The sequence below is a fragment of the Strix uralensis genome, chromosome 4, assembly GCF_047716275.1.
Source record: "Strix uralensis isolate ZFMK-TIS-50842 chromosome 4, bStrUra1, whole genome shotgun sequence".
Lineage (NCBI taxonomy): Eukaryota > Metazoa > Chordata > Aves > Strigiformes > Strigidae > Strix > Strix uralensis.
In genome coordinates this window covers 82,148,056-82,170,825 of record NC_133975.1, presented here as the reverse complement: position 1 = coordinate 82,170,825, position 22,770 = coordinate 82,148,056, and the positions used below count along the sequence as shown (strand labels likewise).

General features: G+C 39.9%; 1 protein-coding gene across 8 annotated transcripts in view; it reads right to left on the bottom strand.

Moving 5' to 3' along the window:
* The window catches only part of WDFY3 (WD repeat and FYVE domain containing 3), a 185,105-nt gene that overhangs the window by 80,339 nt on the left and 81,996 nt on the right, over positions 1–22,770 (bottom strand). For 6 of the 8 annotated variants that reach the window (XR_012628813.1, XM_074867444.1, XM_074867448.1 and 3 more), the window contains 8 exons: positions 22,032–22,198; positions 18,701–19,168; positions 17,169–17,267; positions 13,412–13,605; positions 10,795–11,252; positions 8,639–8,722; positions 3,113–3,290; positions 1,143–1,357 (listed from right to left, as the gene is read on the bottom strand). Coding sequence is in view for 7 of the 8 variants with exons in the window: in XM_074867444.1 (XP_074723545.1) it covers positions 1,143–1,357; positions 3,113–3,290; positions 8,639–8,722; positions 10,795–11,252; positions 13,412–13,605; positions 17,169–17,267; positions 18,701–19,168; positions 22,032–22,198 (1,863 nt within the window). In the remaining variant the exon portion in view is untranslated. Of the gene's footprint in view, positions 1–1,142; positions 1,358–3,112; positions 3,291–8,638; positions 8,723–10,794; positions 11,253–13,411; positions 13,606–17,168; positions 17,268–18,700; positions 19,169–22,031; positions 22,199–22,770 lie in introns of those variants that run through there. The other 2 variants (XM_074867449.1, XM_074867451.1) reach the window with 2 other exon arrangements.

The following is a 22,770-nucleotide window of genomic DNA, read 5'->3' as shown; positions in this document are numbered from 1 at the left end:
TCTATGCTCAGGGAAGCTTAAGTCTCTGTAAAGTGACCACCACCAAGCATGTTCCTTGCAGAATCATTTCTGACACAGCTACCTGCCACTGAAGTGAACTGAGCAGCTGTCCTGGCTGTATTCTATTATTGTATTATTAGGAGATAATACAATTAAGTTCCTTATTCCAGCTGAGATTACAGAACAACAGGCTGGTTTGGGTCAGAAGGGACCTTTAAAGATCATCTAAGTCTAACCTCTCTGCTGTGGGTTGGGACACCTTTCCCTGTATTGGGTTGCTCAAAGCCCCGTCCAACCTGACCTTGAACACTTCCAGTGATGGGGTATCCATCCTCCTCACCACCCTCATTGTAAAAAATGTCTTCCTTATGTCCAGTCTAAATCCGCCCTCTCTCAGTTTAAACCCTTGCCCCTGGTTCAGTCGCTACAGGCCCTGGTCAAAAGTCTTTCTTTGTCGTTCTTGTCAGCCCCTTTTTCTGCTGAAAGGCCGCAAGATGGTCTCCCCAGAATCTAGCAAGCAATCCAAACCATCATACAGCTGTGTAGCTATTTAACAAATGGCTCAAAATATGCTCATAAATTTTTTAAGCTTGCTTTTCTAGTACTAGCATAAATATACAAACCTACTTGCATTAATATGCAGAAAGATAACCTTTGTTAAGCTGTGCAGCCCCAGATTTTTCTAGACATCTCTTGTATCACCTTCCTGCATTTCCTTCACACAAACTAAAGTGCTAAATGAAACTGCTGGCCTGAAGCTTTTCCAGTCTGATGTATTAACACTGCACATAAAGTCAAAGAATCCATCCTCATTGTTTTCTCTCCCTGAGCACCTAGCCAGGAATGGCATTTTTGGTAGCCTCTCAAAATTTGCAGAAGGAAGCAAGCACTTCGGTACAATCTCTGTGAAAAACACCAAAACACTTTCCCCACTCCACACTTCAACCCTGCCCTCCAATTCCCAGTGTCTCCAGGGTTAAATGCTGATAAACAGAAGCAAGACAGCCTATTTGACGAGAAATAAAACATGATCACTAGCACACACAAGGTCGCTTATGCTCTCTACCAATCCGTGCCATTTACAGCCAGCCAGTGACAGCGCAGGGCTCAGCTCAGCTGGACTTCAATGTTATTTTTCTGACCTCAACACCATCGGCTGCAGTGCCTGGGAGGCCAGTCTTTCAAACATCCTTTGGAGCGGTGGATGCAGCGAGTGGTCCTCATCAGCCAGAGCAGCGCTGCACCTTTGTAGAAGTCGTGCGTGGAGCCCAGCTTCGCACATGACTTGCTGGTTTCTCTCTGTGTGCACTAGAGATTGAAGGATATTGGCCACTGCCAGCTGGAGATCCAGTGCATGCTGAAAAAATGAAAAGCACGCAACTTGAGAAGATGCAAAGTGTGAAGGCAAATAAAAGAAAGCCCTTATGCATAATAATGAAAAGGAAACTACCATTAGCAATAAATATACAAAACACCCTATACTTAATGTGCATGCGTGTGTGTGTTGGGGGTTGGTGCACATCTGTGTGTGAAGAGACACTTCCATCTCTTTATGAAAAAGGATAATAAGTTATATGAAGGATTGCCACCACCATTGTAAAGAAAAACAATTCAGGTAGGGATGGTTAAACTAACCTCTCATTTTCACCAGCAGAAGTGAGTCAGTTTACAAGTTCTATGTGCTTAGAGTGTACTAAGAACTTTTATTTTTGTGACTGCTAAGCTATTCCTAGCAACTTAACACAGAGTCATAGAATTATTTAGGTTGGAAAAGACCTTTAAGATCAAGTCCACCTGTTCACCTAACACTGCCAAGTCCACCACTAAACCATGTCCACCACTAAACCATGTCCACCACTCCTGGCCCGGTCATCCAGACAGATTTTAACCCAGTGAAGAGTGCACCCGTCCAAGCCATAAGCAGCCAGTTTCTCCAGGAGAATGCTGTGGAAAATGGTGTCAAAGGCTTTACTAAAGTCAAGGTAAACAACATCCATTGTCATAGAGGAAGTATAAGGTTAGTCAAGCAGGACCCGCCTTTCACAAACCCCTGCTGACTGGGCCTGGCCAACTGGTTGTCCTGCAGGTGCCGTGTGATGGCACTCGAGATGATCTGCTCCATAACCTTCCCTGGCACCAAGGTCAGACTGACAGGCCTGTAGTTTCCCAGATCCTCCTTCTGGCCCTTCTTGTAGTTGGGTGTCACATTTACTAACCTCCAGTCAACGGGGAGCTCCCCAGTTAGCCAGGACTGCTGATAAATGACGGAAAGTGGCTTGGAGAGCACTTCCACCAGCTCCCCCAGTACCCTTGGGTGGGTCCCATCCGGCCTCATGGACTTGTTTGTGTCTAAGTGGTGTAGCAGGGTGCTAACCATTTCCCCTTGGATTATGGGGGCTCCATTCTGCTCCCCATCAACAACATCATCTCCACAAAATTTAAGATATATGAAACATAATTGCCAAATTAATGCACTGAATACATAAAGTTGCCACACCCATCACCAGTAGACGACAAGAAAGGGGAATCAAGTCTAGTAATTCCCGTAAGCTTTCGGAACTTTTTTTTTTTAAATAAACAGTGTTCTTCAGGGAAGACATCTCAAACAAAAAATACTTCAGCAACTTCAAAAAATGTCCAACAAATCCTTTATATACAAACCATCAGCAGATGCTTTGGTTTGGTAATCATACAAAGCAGGCAGTACAATTCTGGAACTAGAACATATTCCAGCTATTTCAAACAGCACGTATACACCGAGCTATAGTGTCCAAATTCTGTGTCCTCCTCGTAGTATGCTTTAACACCTGATACCTCAGGGAAAACATGAATTAATCACAGTGCTTGGAAACTTATCTGATGGCCACTTCAGACATTTCTTTAAATTTACATTGTTGCCAGAATTTTGAAAGAGACCAACAAGACAAAGCCTATGAAATAAACCAATTTCCATCAGACCTCTAAGTCTCCAGTTACTCAACTCAGCCAGTCTGTGAAACGTATTAGTTTCCCAGTACAGAATGAGAGGACATCATAGGTTTTCTTATTCCCCATAGCCATCCTTTTTCCCAGCCACTCTCAAAGCTGAAGACGGCAGAATTTTTTCCCCTACCTCTGGGTGTGTAGCTGATCCAACAGAGGCCAGAAGATCTAGCATCGCAAGCATAGCACCAGGGTGGATGATGACCGCATCAGAGCTTTGTACAGATGTGGGTCCTGTTTGGAGTTTCACATCAGCTATGTTTTTCTGAGGGCAAACAGGAGGTGTTGAAACAGAATGATACGCATGCCTGCAGGACAGAAAACATCCCATGGTTACAACACCCATCTGTTACGAGCTTTGCATTTTTCAAACACCTGTAAAGTTGAACTGGCCTACAGACGTTACTGCCCTCTCCTTTCTCTTTCTTCAGTTAAACAGACCAAGTGCTTTCCTCTTCTCAAACCTGTTGGACATGTTTCCCCAAAGAAAACCTGGAAGGGTTTTAATTTCTTGACTATGCTTGAACTCAGAAGTCTTTTCCTCAGGTGCCACGCAGTTTAAAGAACTTAAAGGTTGTCTTTATTGCTTCCCTCCTCCTTCTAGCTGCAGTGGCAGCACACAGCAACAGCAGATGCAAGCTACCACTGCTCCTGTTCTGGGGAACAAATTCAGCTTTGGATATGTTTCTCCCCATTTGCTTTTCATTAACAACTGATCATAAAACACACGATCACAAAACCCTCGGCAATCTTTAACTAGCCCACAGGAACAGAAAGTTGGTCTCGTACACTTGTGCCAGCAGTCCACATATTCTCAGTATCTTCACGACTGCTATGGCAATTTAGTTTTACATTAAGCTACTTTAGTCTGATCCAGGCAAAAGAGGCTCTGACACACTGGCTTAGCAGCAATCACTTGTGCTGAGAGCTATAGACATGTTTCTCACTGAAACTCTCAGAGGTATCAGCTTGATGCCATACTTCTTGCAGCACAAATTCAACACACAAACAGCATGAGCAGCTTACTGATTATGTTTTCAAGATGGTGCTTTAGAAACAAAAGTAGCTTGAAAGGCTCATGCTCACCACAAAACCACAAAAAATAAACAAAAAACAAAAAAACCCCAAAAACCAAAAAGACCCCAACCAACCCCACCCATATTCTCACAGTATTTATTATATACGCTTATTTGTAAGAAGAAAGAAAACAAACTCTACGTAAGAATTTTTCTTGAAGATCAAATATTGCCTTCTGTTTTACAAGAAGTGAATCCAGCTAAAAATGGGTCTCTTCCTAACAAATCACTTGAACAAGGCATTTCCTCTCTCCTGTTCTCAGTGACAGAGATTTACCTAACCTCTAATGCTAACAGAAATAACACTCATGGACTACTGAGGCTCACCCATTAGCACTTCCAGCTAGGAGATCTTTTCTCCTGGTAAAAACAGGACATAGGTGAGAGATGACAAAGGCTGCAAGTGCAATTCTGTCCTAAACACTTTGAAGGCAGCACCTCGAACACACATCCCCACACACCCCAGCCAAAACCATCATTTTTGGGGGGAGGCTGAGGCAATGGGTTATTTAGTCTAAGACAGGACACAGGGAAGTACAGCACAATCTTCTTGTGCTGGCTGGAAAGTGGGCTGGATAAATAATGTTCTGACAAAAGTGCTCCTATTGAAAAGGCTCATGGCAGGTCAACAACTTGGCATCTAAACAATCCAAGAGCACTTTTAAAAAAGGGAGTTTTTGAAGAAAGATGAAATTACTGATGCTTTACTCACTCAGCTAATACTTACAGCAAACATGAAATAGTATGGCAAGTCTACTGTAACCAAACACTAAGAAGAAAATCTGCCCAAATCAATTTTTCTAGTGTTTTCAGAAATTCTCTAACCAACAATTTCCTAAACTTCTCTAACAGATTCACGGATTGAAACATCTGGCAGGTCGAGGAAGGCTTTGCTTTAAATGGAATTGAGAACAGCACAACAACTAGTAATACTATCATAGAGAGGTGTTATCTCAAACCTTTTCTCTGTCTTAATGCAGAGATTGAAACATGGACAATTCTTTCTCATACATCCTTCATGCATCTTCATCTGAAGAAGAAAACTGCTACCTCCTTTCAGTGTCACCTTGACTGTCTCAATGTAAGTTTTACAGGATACAGTTTAAAAATGAAATATCCATTTGTATTTATGAATGCTCTTCAGTCTAGCAAAATTCCACTCCCCAAGACATTCCTGAAGATCAAGCTTCCGTCCACTTTTAGGCACAAATTTTACTTCTAAGCATCCTGATCTTCACTATCTCATTCACCTCATTAGGTAAACTGTGAGGTTGTAACACTAATACAGGGAGACCCTAATAAAAGCCTGAGCCATTGCTCAGTCTGAGCCACAGACAAGCATGTGATCCTGGCCTCAGACAGCCTAGACTTCAACATTATGTACAACAAACTGAAAAGGGGATACAATCAAGACCAGGCAATTCACTTTTCTGTTAGCAATCTAAATAAAAGTGATGTCCTTAAAGCATACATTATCGAAAGTTTTCCACCTCATTTTAAAATATCTTCTATATTTAGTTTTTCCATATAAGGAGTACTTTTATCAAAACAATGAAAAAAAAAAAACAGTTCAAAAAGATTTCTCTAGGCAGGGAAAATAAAATAGATCCTACAAAATCCTGCCAAAGTATTCACTGAATGTTACGGGTCTATGGGTCAGTGCAGAACCTGCAGTAAATTAGTTTAGCCACGCTTATATGTTTTTATATGATTCCTTTAAGGGAGAAGAAAGGAAGAAATGGACAATGGAAAAAGGCAGTGTACTGAAGATGACACATAGATCTGTCTAATCCAATAAAAAAAAAAACTGAAGAAAAATTCAAACTTATAATTAAGTACAACTCGATGAGAACTGTAAAATCATTTCATCTGGAAAGAAATAAGTACTATTTATTGTAGACAAACCCTCTGCCTATCATTCCCCAAGAGTGATCGCCCTCCAAACTTTGTAAAAATAATGGCTAAAAGTATTTTAAAGTCAAAGCTACACTGTATTCTCTACTTCACCCTGTCAGGCCCAAGGAGATCTCTCTCAAAGAAAGATGAGAACGCCCTGTCGAGATTAAGTTTTTTCTGCCAAGACTTACAGCAATGAAACAACTGGCAAAGCTGTAGTTCTTGATTAAAATGACACAGGAAGGGTGGAAGAACAACGCATTCCAAGTAAGGGGGAGCACAGCCGTGTACCGCCGTCCCACCACATGTGGTGGAGGAGTCCTACCTGCTCTGTTTACAGAAAGGATAACACTTGGAGGGCACCACTCCTCCGGGAAATACAGCTTTGAGAAGTGGCAGACATGTCAGAGAGAATATTGGCATATCTGCGTAACCAGAACTGTTATAGACTGCGTGCCTCAAAACCAGAACTGTCCTATTGTTGTTGGTAAGAATGATATGTGTGCACAGTGCCTGCTTACTCTTTTAGCCAAACTACACAGGACATTCCCTCAGGCACCTGTCTTATGAGTCAAAAGGCAGAAAGCCAGGCCACAGCAACAAGGGAGATCCTGGGGAAGCAAAATAAAGGAGACACAAAACAATAAGAGAAAAGCAAACACATCTCTTGGAACAGTCAACTTCGACAGACCGTAATTGACATTTAGCAAGAGAAAAAAAGAAAATCAAATAATATTGGACTACAAAACTCAAGCTGCTTATTTTTCAAAGTAGGAAGATTGCAGCTACTGGCACTGAATTCACTAGGAATGACAAACATGATGCTGAACAACCGTGAGAAAGCAGACAGCTGCTCAAACAGACTTTTTGAAAAGCCTAGCCCTGTCTATTTTTCTACTTGAATACATGGTTTTACAGAAAGGATCTGAAAAGTCACCCAGGCTAGCATGATCATTCTTTCTGTCCACTTTTGCTTTGAGTCTTACACAAGTTGCCATCACCCAAAGGCCTTTTTTGTTTGTCAACACCCATGTCAAGCCACTCCTTTACCTCAGCAAGTACCCACATTACTACACTGGTGGTTACCTGAATTGCCCAAAGCACCCCACAGGGATACTGACTTTTTAAACTATCCAATCTTTATCTCGCCTTATACCACACAGTTTCACATAACTGCTTGCATTATCAGTACAACAAAAAACAAACAAAGGAAGTCTGGCATATCTCTTCATATATAGATATATTTATATTTTAATTACCAGGCTGTGTCAACTACCCACCTGGCGCTCTTTTATCATTACAACCTGTAATCAGCTCCTGTTTGGCAGGCATTGCATGTATTCTGGTGCAAGCCTTCACATACCTGTTTGTTTGAGTAATTCAGTGAACCTGAGCAGCCACGCCAGGGAGAACAGCAAAATGTAGTAAAGGAAAGGGCAATCCATCATGCTAGAGGGTTAACGTCAGGATCGAAGCTGTAAAAAGCCTCCACATGAAACACTGTTTTCTTTCAAGTTTCTTAAGAGTAAAGGAGAGGGAAAAGAGTTTGGCAGCTAAGATTTTTCTCTGTGAACTGCAACTGCTGTGTTTGTTCCTAAATGCCTCAGTGTTAGAAAAGAAAGGAAATGACCGTCTAAGAGGTTCTGGATTACCAGGAAAGCAGCCTTGTCCAAGCCAGTCCCTGCAGAACACCCAGGTAAGACTTGGGTAACATCACTCAGCAAGACAGAAAAAGGCTTCTCTTTACTAACTTGCTCGAGCACAAACAGCTCCTTTCAAAGCAGTTTCCAAAAGCAGCTTTGGTTGCTCTCCTTTGCAAAATATTTTACATTCCAAACATGAAACTTGATGGCATATTTTAAGCCGTACACCAAGCAAGAATAACCTTATTTTCCTCACATGGCACCTGCACCTCAGATAACCCACAGTCTATCCGATGTCTTTTTAGCCTTCAAAAGCAAAATTCTGCCTAACCTGCACCATCAGTTAACGAACAGCTGTCCCCTTCTCTGGGGGCTCCGGGAAAAATCTCCTTTTCATCATTTGCATAGGCCTGTAAGTCACACTATTGTTGAATCTGTAAATTATTTCCTTTTTAAAGAAAAAATAAGCCACCAGACACTAGTAGCTTGGGAGGGGAAGCGGGGACTAGGATTTCTGAATTGTGCCATTCGTGCTTTCTTTCCAAACCTTTTAATTTTGCGTACCTCTATATCATTTGGTAGTCAAGTACTGACAGGTTTATTATTTTTTATTCTGTGCAATGACTAACAAATGAGCACCTTAACGAGCCATCCACCTTCCTACTGAAAGTACCTTTTCTTGAAAAATTAGTCAAGAAAAAAGTAATCCTGCCATATTAATTGATCTACTAGCATAGTCTGAACTTTGAACAGCTCCTGAGAGTGCAATTTATACCTCCCTCAGATCATTCCTTATACTAGATCTTATTTATTTTTGAATCACAACTTTAAGTAACTCTAACCTCATCTATTAGCATCACTACATAGGACTTACTATGAAACATACCTTTACATTTATTTTCTCCAGTAAACACAGAAGCAAAAATGCACACCTCGGAGAAAAATAGAAACTTGAGAGAAACCCACGCCCCCCCAACTAAGAAACACAACAGTGAGAGAGAAATCAGAAGTGAGAGCAACTTCTCTTTGAAGGGTCGGTACCTTTTCCTGGACAAAGCTGGCGTACCCCAGGGAGAAGGGAGAGAAGTCTCATTTGTCAGGCAAGGAGGGATCTGTTCTGCACGACTACAGACAAAACAGACAGGGGGTAGGACAGAGAGGTTAGAGAAGAAACCAGAGGCCATAAGCTTGTTAGTTCTACAAAAGCGCCAATGAAATTGTTACTAGGATCCATTCTTCAGAAACCACGCAGACGACAAAGGTAAACACGAACATGCAAAGTGTGTACTTGTTTTATGGCATGACTCTGCAGTGCTTCTTCATTATTTCACAGAAGTTTATTGATATGACCACACCACCAAAACAGAACATCTTCCAATGTTAACCAGTGGAAATTGAGAGGAAAAAGTAAAGCCTCAGTAAATGAAGTATAACCAACAGGGGTAAGAAATGAAATCAACATAAGCTTTACAAAGAATGATGATCAGAAAATTTAATAGAGAAGGAAGAATGCAGTCACTGAAGATGACGCCAAAAAAAGAAGCAACTTAATGAGCTAGCTTATGCAACAACACTATGAGGTATACTTACCCCATTGATTCCTCACAGTTTACTGTTAGGCAGTGCTATAACTTCTACAGTACATGCGACACATTCTTAATACACATTTTCCTCCCCCTATCTGAATGCTTTAACAGTACTTTAAAATGAGATTAAGTAAATTGGTTTCTGTACTTGGCTTTTGGTTTTTTTGGTTTTTTGTTTACTTCTTGGTTTGTTGTTGGTTTTTATCAAAAAAAACCCCAAAAAACAAGAGAACAGCATTAAAGATTTGCTGCTTTGGAGGCAAAATGTTCGTTAACAAAAACATGAAGTTTGTACTTTAGCAGTCACCTACTTTAAGAAAGTCTGACCAACTGGCAACTCTATTTAATATCTCAAAATACACAGCCACATCTTCAACACTTGGAAAATAAGACCCTGTGTTTGACTAACTAGGTGGCCTGTCTTATTAAAACAAGGTCATATGCATCAAACAGACAGGGTGCAGGAGCAACAAGGTCCCAGATACGAAGCTTAGGCCTGTGTTTTACTTCTTGCCCATAATTTAAGGTACCAAAAACTACTTTAAGACAAGCCAATCTTCAAAACATGCTTTGGTAAGTTTTGCTGTCATTTTGAATCAACTTTAAGATACACACTACTGTTCCATTTCAAATCTCAAGTATAATATAAATATTAGTTGCTTAAATCTGGGAGTGTCTCCCAAGTTAAAGAACAATCATCTACAGACTAGCTAGAACTTTAAATAACATGCCAATCCATCTAAAACAAGATGTCTAGTCTAGATGTGTTTAGTAAGGAGAAAAGGAGGCTGAGGGGAGCTCCTATCACTCTCTACAACTACGTGAAAGGAGGTTGTAGTGAGGTGAGTGTCAGTCTCTTTTTCCAAGTGACAAGAGATGACAGGAAACAGCCTCAAGTTGCACCAGGGGAGGTTTAGACTGGATATTAGGAAAAATTTCTTCACCAAAAGTGTTACCAAGCATTGGCACAGGCTGCCCAGGGAAGTGGCTGAGTCACCACCCCGGTAGATATTTAAAAGACATGTAGATGTGGCACTTGGGGACACGGTTTAGCGGTGGTGTTAGGTTTACAGCTGGACTCAATGATCTTAAAGAGTTTTTTTCAAACTCAATGATTCCATGATTCTAAATTTGTCATGATATTATCTAGTTATTACTATAAAGTCCCGTATCAAAGGAAACGTGAAGTTAAGGTGTGATGTTCAACAACCAATTTTTCATTTGACTTAATAAAAGCATAAAAATGTAGTAGTTCTGTATGATAAAACAACCAGACAGTCTGCCTATGAACCAGCAGGTTGCTTCAACACATCAAATAAACTGACATCTATATCTTAATTGCTCCCATGACAAAAACATTCAACATCAGAGAGAATGCTGCGTACCCTGAAAAATACCAGCAACCTAAGTCAATATTTGGTCAGATGTTGACACCTTATATTCCTCCCACTGGAGTGAAGGATCAAAGAAATAGATTAAACTGGAAATCTAAAAGCTTGCAATGAACGTATTTGAAGAAAACTATTTTGGGGAACGTCGGGGGGGGGGGGGGGGGGGCAGGTAGGGAGGGAAGAGAAAACAAAGAAGAAAAAAAAAAGGCAAAGTTCATACCTGTCAAAAGAATCTGTTGCTACCTTGTACAGGTAAATAAAAAGTTTGCTGCAGTGTCTTAGCGTAGGTGACACAGAATCCAGGGATATTAGGTCATCCTCCAAAAGCCTTTGAAATAGTTGTGTATTTGAAGGGAAGACATTCAAGGGACTTATTTTTCTCAAGTCTGAGAAGCAGCCAAGTAATCGAACAGCATCTGCCAGTTTTTCATACTGGATCTCTGTTTTGAAGAAATGAGAGTTGGCTGGCTCATAGCGCATTGCTGCAGTCAATGTGCAGAACACAGTGTGAAGCAGTTCAAACACTTGATTCTGGTTTACTTTCTCCCAGCCATTCTTAGGTGGCGAGCACAAAGATCTTTCCATAGCAACGAGTAAAGATGTGACATACACAAATCCACCAACTTTTCTAAAAACAGTTCTTGTGCGGTGACTTTCTCTCAGCACTGAGAGTAGGGCCTATGGACAAAACAAACAATCAAAACAAAGAAGAAAAAAAAAGCAGCAGCATTACAAACAGCTTGGAAAAGGTAGGAACATTTTTATTTGATATGCTAGCAAATTCCTCATGTCGTTTGTCAGAATTTGGTAATGCCAGAAGTCTCCAAAGAGTAACTTTGTACTGCAGGAGTCCCCATCCTCAAGAGCTTACACAATAAAAAGAGAAAGAGTGGGGAAAAAAGTAAAGCATGGCCCCTAATTTAGATATAAGAAATTAAGGAGGTAAATAAAACTGCCAACAGAAAACACTTGACCAAGCCTAGAATGGAACCCAAAATCCCCACGTAATTCCCTTAGTGACAAGGCAGAGCACACAGCTATTGGAAAGGAATCTACTCTGCCATCATACTTCACAATTTCAAACAAGAGTGGGCAAATGGCTGCCTGTAGCAATGAGAAAGCTAAGCCTTGGAGCATCCAAACACAGGTCTTCCAGAGATCTACAATGCATAAGCACCTGGCAGCTTCAAAGCTACAACAGCACTCAAAGATAACCGCAGCAGCAAAGAATGAGCCTGAAAACCCCACTCAGTTTTAGCCTTCCTCTGTAATGAAACCCATAAATCTCTGAATGGAGGAAAATTTTAAGAATTGCTGTTCAAAAATAAGCCTGAGAGAGAGAAACAAAAATGGATAAAACCTTACTCACTGAACAAATACAAAGCCAAAGCCACAGTATAAACAGCAGAAACTACATGAATCTAGGTACTAGAGAATAATAATCATTTATCTGTGAAATCGGGAGGTAGGGAAGCCCATCCACCCAACCAAAACCAAACAAAAAAACCAGATGTCATGGGGAGGTTGACCCACATGTGAATATGGAATATAGAAGAAAAAGTCTCTACACAAAGCATCAGAACCAACAGAAAAACAATACTGATACAGAAAAATAGGCTAGGGGGGCGGGGGAAATCTTTCATGACCAAGAGTCTACTTCTTCAGAATCACGCCTTTTTTTTTTTTTTTTTTTTTTTCAAGCGCTCAGAAGATGGGTAGTGAAATAGTTGGACTGTCCTTCCTTTGAAGGCAGTATCTCATTTCCTGCCAAACCTGGATAAAGAGTAGGAGACACATCACTGCACCATTCTGGGCTGTCAGTTCCATAACCAAACTTTCTGAAAACAGCACCAACGTAAGACAAATACAACAGGTCAGAGGAAGGAGAGAAACCCTGACTTCGGATGTTAAATCCGCTGGGGAACTGCAATATCCATTCTCTCCCCTTAAGTATCGTGAATGAGACATGCTCGAAAATGACTGAAGACCTTGACAGACAAAACATGTCAAATGACTCATTTTATTACTAACTTTCCTTTCTGTCTTTTGCAGTAATATGAAGCTGCTCATCTGCCAGAGAAATATTACAGTTCCTTTTAACAGAGACGAACCTAGATGTCTCAGAGTTCTCTCTGGTAAGACTCATTTACTTATTACTTGCCTCAGCTTTTCTACCCTAAAATAACAGTATTATGTCAATTTACAAAAATAACACTAGCTATTCTGAGAAGAAATTGTGGGTCTAGATTAGCAGCCAAAAAACCTAATATGACAGAAACCAAATGAGAGTCTTCTCTCTTCCTCCTCCACTCGCAGCCTTACTTTCCTACCTTTCCATGATTTTCCTTAAACAAGCAAGTTCTTTGGCTTTATCTTCTACTATCATCTCTACGATTTACATTTATATGAATTAATTCAGCATTTATAACTAACAATATGGTAAAATAAAGTCTGCCAGAGGAAAACACAAGCCAGCGCTGAAAATAAACATGTCTTACATGCTTGCTTTTTTGCCCCCCATGTATTCTCAATATTTTTAATTCCTCCAGGGAAGTTTATTGTAACTGTAGAACCTCACTTCCTATCCACTGAGGCTGATTACAAGTCATGATGCTAAAAACACATACTCACTCACTAGCCTTCATCTCTGATTCTGAAACCTGCCATGGACAGATGGAAGAAAATAAAAACCATGCATCAAATGTACACATTTCAACTCCAGAGACAATCCACATTCAGTAGCTCAGTACCATCCATCTGATTCAATCCCCTTCTCAGAGTTTTGTTTTTTAAAACAGTGGCTTAGAAGCAAGAGGCCTGAGCAGTACTTCATTTACCCTTAAGATGTCCGTTTTCAGCTGCAGTTCTGTAGGTGGAGCCGAGTGCATCAGTCCCAACAAAGTGCCCATATCATCTTCTCCACTAGGTGATAACACCAGCTGCTGGATGATCATCAGGGCATGCTGTCGGCACTGCGGATACTTTACTATGTTGTGCACGCATCTCGCACCACCAAACTCCCTGAAAATACCTACTCAGAAAGGGGGGGGTGGGGATAAGCGCATAAGGAGTATGAAAAATACAATCAGTAACAAATAATGACAACAACAGAACATGAAAGGTGTTTATTTTCATTTCTACAGATTGAATGGCAGGGTTTTAGCCCTATGGGTGTTTAATGACTTACTACTGGTTTTCCTCTCCTACCACAAATAAAAATAGAACTTGAACGATATTCTTCTGACAATATTTTTCACTAAAGGTGTTGAGTACAAGGATGCAGGGCAGTTCTAAGAATTTCCTCAATAATTCTGTTATTCCAACAGTAGTTATTCTTTTCATGCTAGAGCTCAAAGAGTCACAGGATGAAACAAAGAAAAAATTACAGCAAACCCTCCATCTTTAGTGAAGACTATATACAGTTTGGTTAAGGATAGCCTCTATCTTACATTTTGTTCATTGCCAAAAATATAACTAGGCTGCTTCTAGACAAGACAGGCAAACTAGGAGCACTGGCTGAGAAGTGATTCGGTCTATCCACAAGATCTGGAGGATTCTACAGAAGTTTTCTTGTGGCAAGACCTATCTCTGTAGAGCTAAAGCTGAAGTCAAATAACGGTTCTCAAGCTTACTGCATACTCAGAAGAACACATGTGCAATGTTAACTGAAAATTAAATGAAAACTGATTCTGAAAACATCATAAAAACCAAACTGGAATATATATAGCACACATAATGTGTGTTTAGTACAGCGTCAGCACCTAGAGTACTGCCCTATGTTAATTACTGAAGATGAAAACAGATCAGTGCTACATTACTGCATCAAACGGGCACATTCTCCTGTGACCGTCAACTAAAAAGAGGAGTTTAAATAACCAAGTTCAGGATTAACAAGCTAAGTCAGGACAGTGTTTATTCCCTTTAATGTACACATAAAAACCTTAGTCCCACTACCCGTTTCTGATTTCCTGCCTTCTGCTCTCTGTGACGTTCTTAGGATGAGATACGGACTTGGACAAGGCAAAAGGAGAGGCCTCAGGCCCTAAGACGGGTTGGTTGCATCCCTTTACAGGCAAAGTGCATCTCCTCAGGGGTCAGGTCTCTTGTTTTCAGAGAGACTGAGGTAACACTGCATACTTTTCCCACTCTCCATCTACATTCTCAATTCTTCAGTGAATCTGTCTGGGTCTGGACATGCAAATTTCTTGTTTGAAATTTGGTTCAGTTAGGCAATATTCAGGAAAGCTTACCAGAGGTACTGGTTTAAGATCAGAAACCAAGCTTTGAGTGTTGTATGAAGCACTGGAAAGCTGCATAATGCCTATTTATGCCTCTCTGTGATGAGCTAAAACCTCTGCTGGCCTCTGGATACAGTGCCACCGGGCTCACATCCCAGTCCCGCTGCACAGACAGCAGCCACAACTCGTTTGAGAAATGCTTTCTTAACTCCTGTACAGCTCTGTCACACTCCTGAACTTGGAGAGCAACTGAAAAAATGAGACCCTTGAACCCTCCAGGAGTCCTCAGAAACAACATCTGTGGCATCACCCCACGGTCCTGATGCGTTTTATGCTACCCTCTGTGTTTCTCTGGTGGATGCTCAGAGACTAACTCTGTACTCAGAAGTAGCAATGAGGTACTGATGGCTGCTTCAAGCTCCCTAGGTGAGGTCAGGAACACTGTTTAACAGCAGCCAAGGACTTGTCACGAGTCAGGTGGAGGCTACCATGACCGTACCTCACAGGAGCAAGGCTCAGGTACCACAGACCCTGACGTGACACAGGTACATACAGTCTGGTCCTGTGAGCCAAAACCTCCCACTTCTAAAATATGAGGCACTTCCAGTCCTTCAGAGATGTTATCATCGCATACTTACATCACCTTCTCTCATTCATCCATAGAAATCAAACAATCCTGAGTTTTTTTGGTTTGGGGTTTGTTTGTTGTTTTTTTTTTCCCCAATTTCTCCTTATATGGAAGCCTCCACATATACCTTTGTGCCACTCCTTTCTGACTCGTTTCTAATTCTGTTTTTTCTTACATGGCGAAACCAAAGCTGATAGATAAATGTACAAGTGTGTAATTGACTCATGCAATTCATCTGTAATCTATACCAATTCCTCTCTAAAGCCTCCTTATTTCAGCCTAATTCACTTGCTTCTTGGTTCATCATTGAACAGATTCATCTAGTAAATTAAAGATCAAGGTTTTTTCCTTTCCATTGACAGCAGAGGTAGCTTGGACAAAACAGAAGTGGCAGAGGAGACACATCTCAACTTCAGCAAAGCTTCTGGCAGCATCATCCACAGCTTTCTCATAGGCAACCCAACAAAACAGTCTAAACACAATCACCACAGACTGAATATAACTAATTGAAACATCAGCGTGGAGGAACCTCTGCTCTTCTGCAATGTCGCTGCCCGGACTAAGGGCATGCAACTGGGGTTTATCTCGAGTGCCATGAATAATGCCTTTCCTGATGGAATGAAGAACTTACTTATCAAGTAGGTGGACAAAGCCAAGATGGCAGATGCTGTAAATGCTCAACAGGCAGAATTCAAAAGCCATCTTTGAAAGTGGTTTGAAACTACAAGCTGAAATCCAACAGAACTTGAAAACAAGCACAACACTGAAATGGCATAGACAACACTGGAGGTTACTCCAACACTGGGCTGAAATTTAAATGAAAAAATTTGTCCAGGCAAAAGCAGGAAAGAAACAAGTCACAACTTTTACATCATTAGCCCAGGAACTAATGTTTAAACAGTGAGCTGTCAACCAAGCTGGACAATTTCCAGGATTTCATCCTTAAGCATTTGTCACAGGTTGTAGTCTCTCCTACTTAAACGAAAACAAAAACAAAACCAGAAGTGAGAAAACACCAGTCAGAATTGAGAAAAAGGAAAAAAAAATCCTGGTTTCTCAGGGTGGTGTCTGCTTCACCTCACCTGCTCATTTTCTTCGTTGTCTAATAGAACAGACAAAGAGGATTTAAAAATCCTTTCTCAATCTGTTATTTCAAGCTCTCAGAGACAGCTTTTACTAATATGAGATACACATACTGTCTATTGAGAAGTCACTATGTCTTGGCACAATATAAACCTGCCTGATTTAGAAAAGGACACTCATAACAGAGCCCTATTTATACATACCAACTGGGAATATGCCTTTAAAAATGAAAAGCCATGTTTCAGTGAAGACGCAAGCATTATTAATCACATTTAAACAGAAGTGACACTGTCAACAGCAAACTACATGTCTAATTATATGCTTAAATTTTTCAATACACAATCTGTGTTACAAGCCCTACTACAAATTATAGTATTGTCGGAGAGTAATGGGGTGTGGCAGTTGCTTTCAGGTAAACAATAGCAAAGAAACTCAAGAAGAAACACTATCTTGTACTTCTTTATTTTATGCACTCTAGTTTATGATGCCTATTCTCTTTTCTGGAAAAACCTGGCAAGAGAAGAAGTATACTTCAGTGTGTTTGATTACTTGCCTAAAGATAGAAAGTCAAGACTACTTTGTTTTCAGGCATGATTTTCTGAGTTACTTCTTTATAAATATTTTGACAGCAGTCTCTCTACTTACCTGCATTTGTGTTTGATCCTTGTAGTAGCACTGTCAAGGTCTCCATAACCAATAAAGCCAGCTGCTTTTGGTCCTCAAATGAACTGTTTCTTGAATCCCCTAAAAATAATTTCAGAAGCCAAAGTCATAGTAAAAAAATCACTCAGAATCTAAGATGCTTCTTAATACTTCCACCAACACTTTTATTTTCTTTGCTTCTCCAGAGAACATGCAGCCTAATCATATTCCAAAGCAAATTAAGATTTAGTCTACACATGCATTCCTGGGGAAGTTTAACTATGAATCATCTGAAAAGTTAATTTATAAAGACAAGAATTTAAACAGAATCTTCTGAGCACTCTAAGCTCAGTGGCTGACACTGCAGCTCTATGTGTAGTTTCATATCCCCAACTGTTGTTCCTTGAAGCTACAAAACCATACCATAGCTGGAGACTTAACAGGTTCTGCTCTTGTTCAGTATCCAGTACTTGAAAAGAGAGATTCCACACAAAAGCACAAAACTACATTCACATAATTACAGTAAATGTGCTGCTGATTCTGCAGGTGTAACAGACAAACCAACACTGCAAGTGGCATTTTAAACAGAGTAACACCCCAGAAAAAAACCCTTTTTTTTTCAAATGGCTCTAATAAGAAGCAAGGCACATAGCATGTGCATGTGCACCCAGGTAGCACCCTAATCAGAGGACAGTTTGGTCTATTTATTTACAAGAATGTGAGAAATGATGTGTTTTTCCATGAAGTTGCTGGCCACAAAGCTTTCTAACTCTAATTAGCTGCTACCGCTGACTAACGAAGCTTCAGACAATAAACCTAGGTGAAACGACCCACAATTATGATTAAAAAATGTCAGTGACACACACTAACTTGATTGCAGTTTGAATAAGGAATGTCAAAAAAATTCTGTGTGTGTATGTATGCAGATACAGCACTTGGAAGCACCTGCTTTGCAGGCTAAGCAGCTATGTAGCTTATCTCTGAGATGTTCAATTCTGGAGATGAGAGAACTCTTTTTAAATTTATCTTTTTTTTAAAAAAAAAAAAAAGTCTTAGAAAAATGTAGACCCAACTTATAAAAAGGACTGCAAACTTGAATACATACTCCTGTTCAGAGCTCAGATATGTGCTCCATAGTATTTTTTCAAAGCTGGGGCTAAACACAATGAAATGCACAAGTACCCTTTGTGAGGAAGCGTAGAGATACTGTGTATTGCTCCTCCACTCGCCCTTTTCATGTTAAGTAACAAGCATTAAACAAACACATCAAAAAAAGATTTGAAAAGGAAAATATGAACTCCTACTATTTTGCATTCATACAGCATCCTTCATTAAAGCTTGCCTCAAGCTTCTCACGGGACGTTAAGAGAAAAGCAATTGCAATGAGCTTTTAAGATGGCACAGCAGCCCCCGGCAGAACTCAGCCCTTGAGGTACTGTGTTCAGACTTTATTGTTCCTCCTCTTAAGTGCTAGCCTCCACCCGTTCCCAGCCACAAAAAGACATGTATTAGTAAAACAGAAGGGCACACACTACCTTGATCATTCAGTGCCTGAGTGGGATCTTTCAGAAGGGCTGCATATTTATGAAGAAGATTTACCATCACCTCCAGAAGTCCCACTTCCCTGAAGACATCCTTAAAGATGCAGTCATGACGGGTGAACTTAAGGAGTGTCTTCATGGCAATGATGCTACACTGAAAAGAAGTGCTGGATTTTAAAAGGATGCTCACACTGATCAGTTCTTTACAGGGTATGTAATTCAAGCTGAAGACAACGAATTCCAGCATCTCAAAGTATTTGGTCTGCACTTCTGGAAGTTTAGGAATTTTCTCTGCAAACTGAGACAATGTGTGCTGCGATTCCAAAATGAAGTAGTTGGCATTGTCCGCCATATAAATATTTGTGATGGCATCAAGGATGATTTGTGCTAGATAGTTGGTTTTTGCTCTCAAAAAAGCATTCTGGAGGACTGAAAATGCTTGAATATTCCTCACACTGTGACCTAAATCAGGAAACAAAAGTGGGATGGGAGGAAAAAGGAAAGAGAAAGTTCTTAATCATCATAAACAATGAGCACACTTAATAATGATCTGTGCATTTTAATAAGCGTGAATAAAATAACAGCGTATGTCACATGCAATACAATTTTTTATTAAAAATAACTCTTCAAAAAAGCCTCTGCACGATCACTTACATTGCAAATCCTACAATCTACTGGTCATTAAGATGGCATCTTCATCTTTAAAGGTGTTTACATAAGCAGCTAAATGAAAGATCATTTCTTTAAAATAGGTACGTAAGCTGACCTACTGTTAAAATGTGCAACGGGACACAGCTCTAGAGACAAAACAAAGCCTGCCTGTCATCTACCCAGGCCACAAGAAAGCTCATTACAGCAACAGTAACGCTCTGTATTCCATAATGCAGAACACAACTCTGCAAGTATTTAGCAGGCTAAGTTTAGAGTAACAGCCATCCGTATCCCCTCACTCATCAGAGCAATAAGCAAACAAATCCCCGCCAAGCTGGGTTCAAAGCTAGACAACATGCATGGCCTCCAAATTATCCTCTTGCTTCCCCTCTTTGGCGATCGCCTGCGAGAAGATGACAGCTATGTGTAGAGAAACTCCACAGGCCAGCGTAAGGTCAGCAGCTGCCTTCCTTCCATGGAGAGGCTGCTCCTTCTCAGGCCTGGATTAACTGGTGTGAACGACCATACCGCTATCACAAAGTGGCATGGGCCTGGCTTTGGTAATCAGGCCTGGGAATAAGAAAGCTTTGGAAAGGTCCCGTACTGTTAACGATTAGGGAATTAAAACAAAGGGAAATAGTTGTAGAGTATAAGGTAACTATAATACGAGCACACAAAGGCCTCACATCTTTAAAAGCTCTGTCAAATTTCTTCTAATAAGTATCTTCGAATTGAATAAAATCTCATTCATTTAGCCAAAGAATGCATCATTTATGAGTGCTCCCTGTAGCCCCCAGAATTTTCTATGGGTAGATATTATTCTTATTCTACTAAAAAGATGCCTCAAAGCCAACTTTTTAACCTTCTGTAGGAACAGTACACAGTGGATAAATCCCATGATACAGAAAACAACTAATGGCAAAAACAATTTAAAAAGATAAACAATCAAGAGTGAAAACTTGTAACACATTCTGAACGAAGCGTTTAGGATGCTCTAACAATAAAATCTTATTTTCAAACAAGCTATAAGCAAACCATTAACCTGATTTACAAACCCTTTCATAAACAAAGAATCTTGATTTATTACACATGCTCTGTGGAATGCTACTCTCTTCATTGTTTATAAACTAAGTTGCCCAATTTAAAAGTAAATTCAATTATATCTTCATGTCCAGTCTCGCTACCTTCCCTGCCAGTATTTCTCCAGAAGGCAACAGGAAACTTCCTTGAAAACTGACACGGAACAATTTCACATACTGGAAGAATATTACTCTTACATTGTAAGTCACACTCACTTGTTTCTGAAAGGACATTTTTTTTACATGCTTTCTTTACAATGAAAAATGTTGAAAGGGGGATTTAGAGTTTATTAAATGTGACAGGAACATAGGTGGTGACAGATTATACTATTTATATTCTAATTTAGTATCAACAGTTGTTCCAGGCAATCAAGCAGATTAATCTTTGATTATTACGAGGACCCCTGAAGAAACCAAATCTTAACCAGCTCTTCAGAGTTCAAGAACTAATAGGATTTAAATAGAAGCAATTAAGAAAATGAGCTAATATGGTCTTCATAAAAAGACAACTTGCCAACGTAATAAAAAGCAGGTAAAAGGAACTGAGAGATATCGTGACAAATACCAGAAAATTAAATAAAAGAATTAATTTGGAGATTGCAATAGGCCATGGTTCTCTCATGCTATTGTAACGGAAAAGCTGATTAACTTAAGCAAAAATTAATATGTTATTATCAAAACATGGAGAAATTAAGCTCTGAGTGTGACTACCACCTTCTTTCTCAATTTAGTGCAAAGGGAAACAATTCCCATGAACAATGAACTCTCTCAATACCAGAAAAAGGAAGTCATTGTCCAAGGAACCTAGATATACAAGAGAAACAGGGAAAGTAAATCCATTAGCCTACAAATCTATAAATGTAACCCTATCACAAAAATTTTTCTTGTATCCCTGGTATTACTAAATACCATAAAATGCCCAAGTAACAAACTAGCTCCACGGTTACTATTAAATTCCAAACTCCTTAGTTACATACAAGACTTAGTAGAAATTTAAGTTTACACACAGGATGCAAAAAATAAGGGGTTTTTTATAAAACACTTTCTCCCCTTAGACTTCCTCAACCTTATCTCCGTATCATAATTGACTGCGGTTGCAAACACACCACAGATTTCACCACTCCTTGAACACTGGTGATGAAACAAGAGATTTCATCTTACAAATTACACTTGCCCAAGCTGACAAAAGCCAACAGAAAGCAAATTTGGGGGGGGGGGGGGGGGGGGGGGGAAGTCAAACCAGCACATCAGCCTTTCATATCAGTTTAGTAAGAGCAGCTTAAAACACCGTAAGTCAGATCAGCGAATCTCTCCATTACAATAATCTCTTAAAATGTCCACGTAGAAACTGTCAGCTTTGCAGTGAAAGACCTTAGATTCAGCCTTTAGTCCTCAAAGACTAAACTTCCTTCTTTGGGTACCAACCCCAAAATAGAAACGCTGAGATCAACAGAACTAAGTTCTTATAATCTTAGTAAAAGAACCTAGACTCAGCTGTAAATGGTTTGTGTAGTATACAGCTTCTCTGTATTTTGTTGTTTACATTTAAAACAAACAAACAAAAAAAACAAGAGGGAGAAAGAATGCAGACTCACCTTTGCCTGCAGGCTGTGGGACTGCAAATCCAGGCAGTAGGAAAGGTACTCCGGTGGTAACACCAGCTGGCTTTAATTCATTGACACCGTACGTTGTTAAGGAAGTTATCAAATTAACCAAGTCCTTCAAAGCATCCTTAGATTCAGCCTCTTTTGCCTGTTCTAATCTAAAGAAAACACAATAGATCAAGTTAGCAGCCCTAGTTTACTTCAACTCAAATCACTTTAATAAGACATCTCTTCCATTTTACTCTATTAATTTAGAGGCCACAATTCTACTGCCCTGTTCCTGCAGTATTTTATACGTTCTCTGTTCATATTTCATACCATTAAGTCAGTCAAACATTATTGGATTTATGAGAGCATACATTTATTTGCCATAGAACTTCACCTCATAAATCTTTCTTTGAACTCAGTCTGCTGAAAATCAGCACAGACACGAAAATTACTTTTGAAATCCTCTTACAAACATGAAGTTATTGGATAGGAAAATACCTATACAGTTTAAATTAATTAAATAAATCCATAATTAACTTGCTAGATTATATCTGCCACTTTAAGAGTTAATATTTTATGCTATTGAAATGGTATCTTAGTAGAACCTTAACACTTAGAAGCACAGGATGAAGCATCTTCATTAGAACTACAGACCTTTGAATGCAAGAGGATGGAAATTCCAACATTCCATTCCAACCATTGTCTCCTGCCAGCAACACACCATCAGATCAAACCCTAAAAA